Source organism: Leopardus geoffroyi, chromosome E3 (genome assembly GCF_018350155.1).
Source record: "Leopardus geoffroyi isolate Oge1 chromosome E3, O.geoffroyi_Oge1_pat1.0, whole genome shotgun sequence".
NCBI lineage: Eukaryota > Metazoa > Chordata > Mammalia > Carnivora > Felidae > Leopardus > Leopardus geoffroyi.
Window position 1 is genome coordinate 21986523 of NC_059340.1, and position 14186 is coordinate 22000708.

Consider the following 14186-nt stretch of genomic DNA (forward strand, 5'->3'; position numbering starts at 1 on the left):
ATAGTGTGGTATTAGTGTAAGGAAAGACATACTGATTAATGGGATAGAATTGAAAATCTAGAAATGTACCATCGTATTTATAGCCAATTGATTTTCAACAAAGGCATCAAGACAACCCAATGGGAGAAAGAACAGTCTTTTCAACAGTGTGGGGACGACTGGATATTGCATGCAAATGAATGAAGTTGAACTTCTACCTCACACCATAGGTAAAAATGAACTCAAAATGGACCAAAGACCTAAATGTTAAGTGCTAAAACTGTTAAACTCTTAGAAGAAAGCATAGATGTAAATCTTTGTGGCCTTGACACCAAAAACACAGCAGAAGGAAAAAAACAGGTAATTGTCATTATTAAAATTTAAAAATGTTGTGCTTTGGGGTGCCTGGCTGGCTACCAGTCAGTTAAGCATTTCTCGATTTCGGTTCAGGTCATGATCCCACAGTTCGTGAGATCAAGCCCCACGTCAGGCTCTATGCTGACAGCACGGAGCCTGCTTGGGATACTCTCCCTCTGTCTCTGCTCCTGCCCCCACTCATGCACTCTCTCTCTCTCTCTCTCAAAATAAGTAAACATTAAAAAATGTTTGTGCTTTAAAGGACATAGTTGAAAAGTGAAAAGACAACCCATAGAATGGGAGATAATTTTTGCAAATCATATTTCTGACAAGAAACTTGTACTAATATAGATACAGAACTCTTACAACTCAAAAACACAAAAACACAAAAACAAATAACTCAATTTAAGAATGGGCAAAAGGGATGCCTGGGTGGCTCAGTCAGTTAAACGTCCAACTTTGGCTCAGGTCGGGATTTCACGGTTTGTGGGCTCAAGCCCCACATCTGTCTCTGTGCTAACAGCTCAAAGCCTGGACCCTGCTTTAGCTTCTGTGTCTCTCTCTATCTCTGCCCCTCCCTCTCCCTCCCTCCCTCCCTTCCCCCCCCCTTTCTCTCTCTCTCTGACTCTCTCAAAAATAAATAAAACATTTTTTACAAAATTGAAAAAGTGGGCAAAAAACTCAGTCTAAGAAGATACACCCATGGCCAATAAACATGTGAAAAGATGCCAACATTGTTAGTCATCAGGGAAATGCAAATCCAACCCTCAACAGGATACCACTTTACACTTACTAGAATGGCTAAAATCAAAAAGACAGATGATAACAAGCATTGGAGAGGATAGGAGAAATAGGAATGTGATACGCTGTTGGTAGAAATGTAAAAGGGTGCAGCCACTTTGGAAAACAGCCTGGAAGTTCCTCAAAAAGTTAAACATCCAGTGATTTCACTCACAAGTATATACCCCCAAAGAATGAAAAACAGGTGTTCAAACAAAAACTTGTACATGAATATTTGTAGCAGCATTATTCATCATAGAAAAAAAGGAAAAAAATGCAATGTCCAGCGAATGGATGAAGAAATGTGGTATACTCATACAATGGAATAACTGGGAGTAAAAGAAATGAAGTACCGATGTGTGCTACAGCATGGATGAACTGTGAGAACATGCTAAGTGGAAGAAGCTCATCTTGAAAGACTACCTAATGTATGTATCGTTCCATGTATCTGAAATGTGCAGAAGAGGTAAATCCGTGGAAACAGAAAATAGATGAGTGGTTGCCTAGGGCTGTGGGCAGAAGTGGGATGGAGGAGGGGCAAGAGGGGTTGGGGGAGGTTGGGAGGAAATAAGGAGTACTCCTAAGAGGATATAGAGTTTCTTGTTGGAGTGATGCAAATACCCTAAAATAGATTGTGGTGATAGTTGCTCAACTGTGCAAATATACTAAGAACTATGTACGTTTCAAATTGGTCAATTATATGGTATGTGAATTCTAGTTTCCATACAGCTGTTGTAAAAATAACAGTGGTGAATCACTGATAGCAGTGAAAATTAGAGTTGGCTAAGTCATTGTTAGTGTGGTTGTTGCACCTATAATAATTGAGAAAAATATGTTTTGGGAAAAAATAGATTCTTTGTGCAACGATTATCACCATTTTGACAATCTTACTTTGTCTCCTAGCACATATTTGAACACCTTGGATAATCCGGGACCCTATAAATTCTTTTACATGTTTAGAATACATATTTAGCATTCTTTTCAGCTGGCCACAGATGAGTAGGAAAAACGCACTCTTCTTGTGACTTTCTCCTTTACTCTCACACAACTACCACACTCACAACACTTGTAACACCAGATGTGTTGTGTTCCCCTCCCGCCCCCTGGTACCAAGCAATTCTCCATGATACCAGCTGGGTTTCTTACAATTCAATTCAATTCTGACCCTAACAGGAGTAGCACAGAACCCATAGGTTAAGGGCCCAGTCCCACGAGACTGCCCCCCACTTCAGATGCCATTTCCAAGTGGTAGGTCCTCAGATTACCCACAATTTCTGTTGACTTGGTTGCTAGTCAGAGGTTCCCATGACCACCGCCACCCCCATGTTGAATTCAGTTACTTGCTAGAACAGCTCCTAGGACTGAGAGAAACGCTGGTTTACGTTGACAAAGATTATGTGTGATAGAGCATACAGAGGACTGTCCAGATGAAGAGATACCTAGGGCAAGTTCTGGGAGGGTTCACCAACCCTGTTCACCAACATGGAAGTTCTCCAAACCCTGTGCTATTGGATTTTTACGGAGACTTCATCACGTTGGCCTGAACAACTCTTGACTCGTTTTCATCCCTCTTTCCTCTGTGGAGAATGGTCGGAGGGGCAAGGCCCAGAGAGAGGTGGTAGGGCTGAAAATCCCAAGCTTCTAATCACGGTCTTTCTAGTAACCAGCCCCCATCCAGGGGCCACCCATTAGCCCATCCAGAGTTTTCTCATTAGAACAAAAGGCACTGACTGCTATCACCCAGGAAATTCCGGGGAATTTAGGAACTGTGTCAGGAACTGGGATCAACTCTCAGATATTGGAACAAAAGAAGCTCTTAGTGCTCTGATCGGTTAGGAAAGTACAAGGCTTTTGGGAGTTGTGTGCAGGCACTGGGGGCAGAGACCAATGAACATATTTTCTATAATTTCATAACAATACTTCTAATGGATTATTACTCACTGAAGATGGGAATTGTCTTGTTGACATGCTGAATTCTATTATGACTCAGAAATGCTTTCAGATGCAAGTAACAAGAAACCCAACCACAGTGGTTTATACAAACACGAGGCTACTTTTTTCTTCATATGAGAAAGCTGTGAGTAGGCAGCTGCTGACATTGGTTCAGATGCTCAACAACGTCAAGGCAAATGTTTCTGGCATTCTCTTGGCCTTTCTCAACATTAGCACTCAAGACAGGAAGAAGGAGGAAGAAGTCCAGGCGGCACCAACATCAGAAAAACAAAAGCTTAAAAAAGAAAAGAAAGAAAAAAAAAGCTTTCCTAGGAACCTCACCAACTTCCACTTACATCTGGGTCACATGGCCTCCTCTGGCTGGAAAGTGGATGATAACAGGAGGGTCAGGGATGAGAAGGGGAGGCAGGACATCAACTGACAATATCTGCTAGGATTCCAAAGTCTATGACAAATTTTGGTATATAGCAGGACGTGTCTGCACAGTCCTTTATGAGTATCTGTTGAATGCATATGATAGAACGTTTATTCACAAATACTCAGTCCTCCTCCCTTGGGAGGTTAAGACATCCATGCTGTGTGGAACCTTGGCATCTGAACTTCCTTCAGCCAGTGAAATGAACACAGAAGTGGCTTGAAGAGCCAGGTTCTCTTTTCTTTGCCCCTGTGATCATGGAAGCAGGTGTCAAAGTGGAGCCTCTATCCGCTCCAGTCCTTAAATGGGTATGACGAGAAGAACACCCAGCTTACCCATGTTAGTTAAGGCACTGAGAATATTTAGTTGTTAATTGCAGCTTCACCTAACCCATCCTGACTGATACAATGTACGTACCCAGGCAAAGAAATCCACAACCAATCCCCAAATGAAAATTTGACAAACTATATTTCCTGATCACATTAATAGCAAGACTGTGCCTAAATGAAGATAAATGATAGCCATCTGGAAGTTAAACAAAATAAAAAAATAGCTCCTCTGTCAAAGTGGAAATCAATACTGAAAAGACAGACTAGACATTTAAGATGATGAGACCACTGTATACAAATACATACGGGGATGGGACTAAAGTTATTCTTAGTAAAAATTCATCGTCTAAAGCTGATACTGCTAACATAAATATGCTTAAACGTTGGAAGATTGAGAATCATTGGATGAAGAATTCAAACTAAGCTAGAAAATGAACAGCAAAATAAAAAGTGGTGGAAGATATGAATAAAGATATACGAGCCTACGTTAATCACAAAGCAAAAAGTCTGTGGAATTGATTAATCAAATCAAGGACCAGAACTTTGGAAGGATAAATCAAGTAGACAAGTCTCTGGGAAATAGGATTCCCCTCAAAGCAGGTAGAAAGAGATAGATACTCAATGTAAGGCATGAGAAACAGACCATATAAATTGGTACACTATTCCTGGTGGGCGGATTGACACAACTGTCAAAATGTGAAATGTGCGTACCTTGAAAATTTGCTGAATACATAAGTGTTAGGTTGCACTGACTGAGGGTCTCAAATGTCGAAGTCTCCTGGAGAAATACTACTTTTTCGTAAGAGGTTTGAAACCCCAGACCTGGCGAACAGGGGATAAATGGAACTCCCCTCTCCAGAAGCCTTTGGAGAGGGATGTGTCTCAGTCATTGACCTTGGCCCCGTGAGTCTATGAATCCGTCCTATACAAAGGACATGGTCCTAGGTAGCCAACTTCCCCTCTTCTCCTTCTGGAAAATTGTCCTGGAATGTTCTGGGCTCTAACAGCCAAAACCATCCCCAGGCTCCCAGAGCATCCCCAGACTCCAGGGGTGTTCGCAGTGATGCCTTCTCCACTCACTGAACTGTCTTTATCTGATGCCTCCAGGGAAGCTCCTTGAGTCCACTTGTCCCTTCTCATGCTGTGAAGCAGGGCCTTTTTGAACTCAGGTTCCTCAGGTTCCCATCCCCTCCTCCTCCATCATGTTGCCCTAGGCTTAAATCAGCACTTCTGGCTGGAAGGCTGGGCCTCATTCTGAGCTCTGGATCTCACTCTGCCTTTAGCATCGCCGTCTCCCATCGGAAGATTTCTTTATGCCCAGAATCCTAGAATGCAACGTGCAGACACGTCCAGGCTTCTGGCCTAGAGTAGACTCTGGCCATTGGGATTCGTGGCCAGAAACGAATGCCTGTTCATTCATTTAGGCATGTTTACATTTATTTATGTACTCTAGTCACTCAAAAAAATACGTATCTGCACACCTAATTAGTGCTGGGCATTTTTCTAGGCACTGACGATTCAGCAGTGAAAACAACAGAGGAAAATCCTTGCCCTCCTAGAGCTAAGATCCCAGTAAGGTGGATCAACAGTAAACAAAATAAGTAGGGGAACTAAAGTGTGTGTCAGTAGTAAAGTCTATGGAGAAAAATAAGACAGAGATGGAGGCTAGGGAGTATGTAAGGGGTAGAGGCCCCATTGAATGATGACATTTGGATAAAGGTATGAGGGAGTGAACCCCGCAGGTTTCCAGGAGAGTTCTGTTCCAGTAGAGGGGATGGCAAGCGGAAAGCCCTAAAGAGGAAGCATGTGAAGAATATCTGAGGTAGGAGGTCAGTAGTGCTGGAGCTGAATAAGCAAAGGGTGAACGCTAAGAGGCGAGGTTAGAGGGAACAGTGGGGGTGGAGGCTGTGGTCAGAACCCTGGCTTTCTTGTAAGTGAGCTGGGAGCCACTGGAGGGTCCTCAGATGGAGAGGGACATGGAAGACCTCTTGCTGCTGTGCCGGAAGCAGACTGTAGTGAAGCTGGGATAAACACAGGTCGGTCAAGAGGCTTCTGGAACGATCTGGTGACAGGGGAGGGTGGTGTGCACCCGGGTGATGGCACGGAGGTGACACCATAGGCAGTGAGAAGGGGGTGTGTGAAGAAAGGTAACTGGAGTGGCTCCAACACCAGCCTTTAACACGCAGAGCCTGCACCCCGTCTAGGTATCCCAACAGGGTGACATGGTCTCTGGTGACTCCTCTTCAGCCACCTTCTTCCTCTCTGAGGACCTGCATGGGATCGTGTCCAAAAGCTTGTTCCCCAGAACTCTGTGATTCTCCCTCCCGAGGGCTCCGTTCCTCGCTGTTGGATGAAAAATGACTAGGATGAGAACACCAAGTGAGCATGGGCTCATCTGAATTCTGCCTCAGCCCCCTTGCTCTGTTCAGTGACAGGAAGAAAACACCATGGAAGCTGCTCAGTGAAAACACAATATTTAATTAGGGCTGGGAGAGTTAGACAAGTAAACAATGAAATGTTCTACTATGATCAGTCGTTAGCCATTTAAGCTTCGGTTCAAGAAGGAATCATTATAAAGGTCTAATAGAAAGGAAAATAGAAGTAGGGTAGTTTTGTGTTACACTTCAACCATAGCCTCAGCCTTGCAGATCTAAAGTCGGTTTGACCATGGCAGAGAAAGGCTCCCAGCCACAAGGGGACTTACACAGACAGGAAGGAGGTGGAAGACAGGCATGTCTACCAACTGGCTGGGGTGGAAGCAGGAACCTTTCGGCTCAGAAGGTTTCATCCTGCACAACAGGAGCTTTTTCGTTTTATTTTTAATGTCTGAGAAGCAACGTGAGAATTCTGCCTGGGAGGCAGGCAGGAGAGGCAGCTTACAAGAAGCTTCTGGATGTGAGATGCTGGATGGTAGAATAAATCTGTCTAATAAAATCCCCCTGGTCACCCAGCTTGGAGGATTTGGAAATACCATTCGACCGTTTCTTGAAGGAATTGCTTCACTGAAACTGGAAAAATACCTGCTCAGGACACCACAATCCCAGCAGAGGACTTTGGAATAAAGATACTATTCATCGCTGAGGTCTGAGTCTTTGCAGCCAAGACGCCGGCACATCCTTCTGGGGATATAGAGAGGCAAGCCCAGGTCGCCTCTTCCTTGGATCCTCTCAATGTCTTGTTCCTCTCAAGGAGTTCCCGTCTCTTCTCCAGGATGTCCAGAATCCCAGGGGACTTCCAGAGTAGAGGGTGCTCCAGAGCCCAGGTTGCCCATTAGAGGAGTCCTGCACTGGGCAGAAACGACCAGCCCCTAGTACTGCCCTACTTCCCAGTCTGGGCCGAGGACCAACCCACAAAAAGTGTTACCTTGGTTCAAATCTAAGTACCTGGGAGGAGCTGCCAGATGGAGGCTGTCAGTGATTCGTATTCTTGCCACGGCAGTTTGCTTCTTCTGAAGGGGAACTTGAGTGCTGTGTCTCTGGGTCTTCCACAAGCCCCCAAATCAAGCAGGAAATGTGAGAGAAGAGGCCAGGGAGGAAGAATTGCTTACCCTGGAGTAGGACCTTGGCCTGCCTCTAAAATGGGCCACACGGTTTAGATTTGGGACAAAAGCCTTTCAGTACAAAGTGTGATTTTGCCTACAGTATTCTTTCTCTTGAGAACCCATGGTGACATTTAGCAGATGAATGCGAAGCCAGAGGCCCTGGCTTCTGGCCAGACTCAGCGTGGCTACTCCGTTTGAGGTTAATCAGATTCATTGTTTCCCCCCATCGGCAAACTTTGAGTTACAGTTTGGCTTCCCATGTGGCTTTCTCTACAGTAAAGATGGTGCTGGCCATTGGGCTTGAATGAACAATTGTATTTCTCATTGTAAATGAATGCTTTGAAATTACACCTTCCAGGGGCGCCTGGGTGGCGCAGTCGGTTGAGCGTCCGGCTTCAGCCAGGTCACGATCTCGCGGTCCGTGAGTTCGAGCCCCGCGTCGGGCTCTGGGCTGATGGCTCAGAGCCTGGAGCCTGTTTCTGATTCTGTGTCTCCCTCTCTCTCTGCCCCTCCCCCGTTCATGCTCTGTCTCTCTCTGTCCCAAAAATAAATAAACGTTGAAAAAAAAAAAAAATTAAAAAAAAAAAAAAAAAAAAGAAATTACACCTTCCATACGAGCCTTTACTTCGGTAAGTCCACCTCAGAAATGGGTCCAGTGTCAGAGTCTGGACAGTATTTCAGCCCAATAAACTGAGAACTGTATTGTGAACAGAAAAAGCAAATGCCACCCCAGCAGGCTTTTGGGAACTTACTAAGGCCACCTTCCTTAGAAATTCCCCTAACCTGTCAAGCTCTTCTTTGGACCTTCTGTATTACAAATGTTTGAGAAGGTTCTTTGGGTGGATGACAATCAACAGATCCTGTAAAGTGTAAAAGGCCCCATCATCCATCAACATCTGTGTTACCATGAGGTCAGTGCAGAGGTCAGTGCAGTGAGTCCAGGGTACAGGTGGGTACACTGGGGGTAGAGAAGAAGAAAACTCTGGAAGGAGCACAGGTTAGCATGAAAATTATTTCTGTGCTGAGGTCCAAGACAGTTGTCACGTGTGGAAAGCCCCATCAGAAACATTGTGACCGTGAATTTTTTGCACACGTGCAATAACCAGAAGAGCTGTTGACGATGAAGATTAACCAAAACAGCATCCTCAAGTACAGCAAAAGCTATGATTCACCAGATATTTGGGACAACAGACCAAGTTGCAAATAGATTTGTTTTATCTTGGAAAAGGGGAGATTTAAAGAATTCGATAGCATTTTTAAAAGTTATTTTTTTTCATTTCAACATTTTCTTTCTTTCTTTCTTTCTTTCTTTCTTTCTTTCTTTCTTTCTCTCTCTCTCTCTCTCTTTCTTTGACAGACAGATCGTGAGTAGAGGATAGGCAGAGAGAGAGAGGGAGACACAGAATCCAAAGCAGGCTTCAGGCTCTGGGCCGTCAGCACAGAGCCTGATGTGGGGCTCAAACCCATCCACATTGAGATCATGACCTGAGCCGAAGTCAGACGCTCAGCTGACAGCCACCCATGTGTCCTGCTAGCATTTGTTTTTAATGCGGAGCGTTCGTTTGAAAATCCTCTTTCTAGCTTCTCTTACACTCTAGGGCTTGAGCAGCATCTGTCTTCTTTAAATGGGGCCTAGGGCTTCATTCACAGAGGGCCACCCAGCCAGCTGCCCTTGTTTATATCCCCAGTCTGGCTGGTTCCTTCTGCATTTATAACTCTCTGTTTTACAGAGAACAGAGCAGCAGGACTTCCCAGAGGACAGAAGTGGGTGTCTTCCTGTGTCTTCCCCGGGTCCTCCCAGCCTAGGATAGGTCCCAGGTCCTGACTTGGGGACGGCCCACCTGGAGCCTCGGGTCAACAGGGTCCTTACACCCTTAGGGGGAGCAGGGCTCCTTCTTGGAGGAAAATGTGTCTCTTTCCCCTGGCACATTCAGCCCTGAACCAGGGAATGTGCTTTGGTAAGGAAAGCGTAGACTGTATTTTAATTTTTTTTTTTCAACGTTTATTTATTTTTGGGACAGAGAGAGACAGAGCATGAACAGGGGAGGGGCAGAGAGAGGGAGACACAGAATCGGAAACAGGCTCCAGGCTCTGAGCCATCAGCCCAGAGCCCGACGCGGGGCTCGAACTCACGGACCGCGAGATCGTGACCTGGCTGAAGTCGGACGCTTAACCGACTGCGCCACCCAGGCGCCCCTGTATTTAAGGCCCCACTTGAGCCCTGGTGCTTTAGGGGTGCTTTGGTGCAGAGCCAGGTGCTTTAGTGCAGAGCCCTGAAGCAGATGCCCCTCCTTCTCTAGTGGCAACTGGGCGAGCCTTTCCAGTGCTGGTTCTTTGCACCTTGAGAGTGTTAAAGACAAGACAGCATACCCAAAATGGAGTCGCTTATGCTAAGTCCCACTCCACCAAACTAAGGCTTAACGTAATTACAGTTTTGGCTCTCCCAGAAAGGGAACCTTAAACCGTTGACTAGCCTGATCATCATGAGTCAGGTAATCTGCATAATAAGCCCCTTACATCCCCTAAAGGAAAGTAACCTTGCCATAACCAACCCACCCTTTTTTTACTTCCTTCTTCCTGCTCCCTCCTGCCTATAGACCTGAGCTCTTTTTCGGACGCTCAACCGACTGAGCCACCCAGGTGCCCCATAAGTAGCCACTGTTTTCAGTTTGGTGAATACCTCTGCAGTCATGAAAAGACAGTCTTTTCAAATATTAAGAATATTTTTATTTAACTTAAACCAAAACTATCAATATAGTGCATTTCGCAAAAGGCCATTTTGTGATAAGGTACACACGCAGGAGTGTGTTTTTCCTGAAGTAAGTTTGGTAAAACATCTCGCTTCTCCTTGAGCTGCTTGATCTCCGAATCGGGGTGTCCGTGTTGTTTTCTTTCCAGTTCTGAAGGGGCAGCAGTCGAAGCAGACAGTCTCTGGTTATCGTCCTGGAGGGTTCTCATTGTGGCATCTTTTTTCCTGCATTGACTTTCTGAGCTCCTCTACCTCTTAATGGAGCAATCGAGAAGACTCACTCGATACATCAGACTCAATTGCCTTAAGAGAGCCTGCTGACTCGGATGATTCGGTGGAGGGCTGGAACGAAATGATGGCGAATCTCCCTAAAAGCAGATCCTTGCCATTGCAAAGCTCCGCGGTGCTGAGCTGAATTTGTGTCAGTCCTGTCTCTGAATTTTTTTAGTTTGATTTCGTTTCCTTCGTGACTCTGGACCAGGCCAATACAGGTCATCTGTAGTTTAGGATTGTTGTCACTGTCAGAACCCTCGGCTGAAGTTGTTGAAGATGTTTCTGAAGCTGGGGTGACTCCCGCTTCGTATTTCGTACCAAAGTCATCAGGTGCTATTTCCATTCTTCCGTGATCTTAACCTGCTGTTTTAATTTGTCCAGTTCCTGTAGAAGCTCCTTGACCCCATCGATATGAACACCTGTAACCTCATCAGCAGGGCCGGATGTTTGCAAAATTGCCAATAAAGCCTGACATTTCATCTGCCTTAATGCATCCACTTCGGTGTCTTTTTCTTGAATAACGTGTGATAAATTCTGAATCGTTTCTCTAAACACGTCCTGGTCGCTAGACTCGATTCTAGTGAATATTTTCATCTTACAGCTTCATGAGATAGGCTTCTTTGGCAACAATTCTATCTGTCATTTTGTGATACTCTCTGTTCAGATTGCTGTTTTCCCTAGTTCTCCTGTCAGGCAGCTAATACTTGTTCTCTTTCCACAGCATACCTTGCAATTGCCGCTGAAGGTATTCCACATTCTAGTTGTAGGAAGCCACAGATGTTCTGCTGGGGCGGTCCTCTATCTCCAAATCTTTTTGCTGGATAATCTGAGTTAGTTTACCAGTCTCATCTTTGGATAGGTGATCAATCTGTTCAGTTAATCAGATGTTCTTTTCAGTGAGGAGTTTAATCTCCAATTCTTTTTTTTTATTTTTTTATTTTTATTTTTAATCTCCAATTCTTGTCCTTTTGTTCCTTTTACTTAATGTTTCAGTTTCAGCTTTAGATAAATCATGCTTTTCACTTCCGTTTTTCTTTTTTTTTATTTTTTTATTTATTTATTTTTATTTATTTATTTATTTATTTTCACTTCCGTTTTTCTACAGGAAGATGCTGAATCGTTGTTACTTGAAAAACATCAGAATGTTTTGTAGGAATGTTCTGGGTTTTTGAAGGATCTGGGTATTCATTTCCTCTATTGTGTTCTGCAAAATCTTAATCTCCTCATCTTTCGCTGAAAGGAGCTGAGCGTGTTTAATGGTCATTTGCTCATGCTGGTTCATGAGATCCTCTACCCTCCGTTTCTGGTCTTGTAAAGAACGAAGCCATAGTAGCTTGCCCTGGCGTTGATCCTCAATGATCTTTTGTTGTTGTTTGATTTCGTCTTCCAGACGAACTCTTTCTACATTCAGCTGATACACCTCGTGTCCTAGTTCCGTGATACAGTCTTGCGTTTGCGGGTCGACCACAGGTACAGTTTGGCTGTCTTCTCTCAGACACTCCAGTTTGTCTTGCAGAAATTCATTCTCTTCTCTGGTGGATGCAAGACGAACGTCTTGCTCCTCCACGGTTTGCTGTAAAATTTCGTTTTCTCTTACGACTTGGACGTACTTCTCTAATAGCTCCTGGAGCTCTGGCCTTCTTTCAAGTTTTTCGACACAGATTTCTTTCTCTTTAATAAGTTGTGTCAATCGCTTATGCTCCTCCAGAGCAGAGGAGAGCATTTCCTTAGTTTCTCTATGGTCGGCATCCATCTGCTCAACACTCTTTTTGAGTTGTAGTATTTCATCGTCTTTCTCTTGACTGCGTTGAATTAAACACTCCTGCTCTAACTGGGAGGAGGATTTAGACAAGTGATACGTGTTGGTCAGTTCTTTAATAGCTTGCTCATACCTGGCTGTTTTCTCCAACAGCTTCTTTTCAGCCCGGCACAGTTTTACTATTAACTGTCCTTTTTCTATTTTTAAGGCCCGCATAATAGATTTTTTTTCCAGAGAATTCTTATGGTTACAGACAGTAGTTTCTTCCAGTCGACGTCTTACATCTTCAAGCTCAAAAACCAACTTTCCATTTTCCACCTTGAGATTGCAAGCAGCTTTCTTTAAATTGCCATTCAGCTCTTCCATTTCTGAAAGGCTTTGCTGCAACTTTCTAACCGTCGTTTCCCTCCCTGGAAGTGAGTCATCTTCAACAGTATTGTCAGAGTCTTGATTAAGAGACTGTGCTGGCTCCTTCTCAGCTCTACCAGATTCCTCCTCCTCTTGTTTCATATGTTCCTTAAGGTCAGCGTCCTCCTTCGGGCTGTTTAAATTATGTGTTTGCGACGGATCTGACCGATGCAAATCATTAACAGCCAGTTGACTTTGAGGTGATTCTTCGTTTTGCGCATCTAACTCTTTAGCTGTGTCCATTTGCTCATCTTCAAATGGACAGGCTCTCTTTTCATCATTGAGATCGTGTTCCACTTTGCCGTTGATGCCGTTGCCTTCATTTTGTTGTTCTGATAGCTGACCTTTCATCAAAACCCTGGGCTGTGTAGTTTGTTTCTGTCCGTCGAACGCCCCCATCTCTGCTGTTGGGAGTTCCTTCTCGGTCCTGCCCTGAGTGGACTTTTGTCCGTCGGCCTCCAAGTCACATCTTAAATGCTCTCCTTCTGAATCCAGATTCACACCTCCTGGAGCCGTACGTTCAATGACTTCCTGCTCATGGCTCACTTTCCAAAGTGCCAGTTGAACTGCTTCCTGTCCTTGACCTGATGAGTTTTCTTGTTCTAAAACGTAGACTCGCTCTTCAAGTTTCAGATCGTCTCCAATGAGATTGTCACCCTGGGTTGAGCTACACCGTGGCGTCATCTCCTTTTCCGCATCGGACAGCACTTGCCGCAGTCCAGACGCTTCTTCCACCGCTGTACTCTCGGAAAGAACTCTTTCCTTTTCCGTCACTGTATCACTTTGCCTCAAAACGGAAGGCTGCGATTCACATTCTTCAGTCCTTCCTTTCTTTTCCTCATTTATCCGGTCCCATTCTCTCCTTAGAGCGTCTCTCTCACTTTCTACCGAAGATAATTTGTTATCGATGTATTTTACGGTGTCCTCAAGTTCTTCAATTTTCCTGGTAGACTCCACTTTTTCAGTCTGTAGCACTTGAATGGTGTTTTGCATATGCTCAATGACAGACTCATCAGCTGCTCTGAGTCCAGAGTTGTCCTTCTCTAACAGATCTTCCAGTTCTTTGATTCTTTTTTCATAGCCTTTTGACTTTTGATGGTACCTGCGACGTATTTCTGCCAGTGTCTGTTGATAGACGTTCTGCAGTACTGCCTTTTCAAGTTGATGGTCATCAATTGCCTCATTTCGATTCTGTTCAAGTTCCCTGATGGTAACTTGCAGTTTGTAGATTTCATCTTGCTCGGCGCTATTCGCTCCCGGTGCTGAAGTCTGGGCAAAATGCTTCCAATGGCTAACTTCAGCCTCCAGTCTTAAAACTTCATTTGACAGTCTGCTTATTTCTTGTTGTGACCAAATGAGGTCAGCAAAGTCCAGGTCATCCCCCAGGGAAGCTGAAGCAAAGTAGTTGATACCGTAACCCAAGGAAGGTGACGCTGTGGTTGATTGAAGGGCCGATTGGAGCTTCAGCAACTGGTTCTTGAGCCCTATCTGTCTCGCTTTAAGAAGTTTCATTTCTACCTCTTTCTGTTGTAGCTGATGTCGGTAGCTAAGAGTCTGCCGCTTTATTTGAAGCTCCGAGGCTTCATACTTCTCTTCCAGGTGACTACAAAGACTTTTAAGTCTCTGATTCTCCGATGTTAAGG

The 14186-nt window shown here is 44.6% G+C and overlaps 1 protein-coding gene across 1 annotated transcript; it reads right to left on the reverse strand.

Annotated features, from left to right (window-relative positions):
• Positions 1 to 11324: 11324 nt before the first annotated feature.
• On the reverse strand, positions 11325 to 14186 carry LOC123589470 (thyroid receptor-interacting protein 11-like). Its single transcript, XM_045461596.1, has 2 exons — positions 11480 to 14186; positions 11325 to 11413 (listed from the first exon to the last, which is right to left on the reverse strand). Exon 1 carries the CDS (start codon positions 14053 to 14055, stop codon positions 11500 to 11502), a length of 2556 nt encoding a protein of 851 aa, XP_045317552.1. The 5' UTR covers positions 14056 to 14186; the 3' UTR covers positions 11325 to 11413; positions 11480 to 11499.

What these genes read in the sequence shown, in the direction of transcription:
- LOC123589470 (XM_045461596.1), bottom strand. Translation starts at nt 14,055, where the DNA reads ATGAAACTTCTTAAAGCGAGACAGATAGGGCTCAAGAACCAGTTGCTG.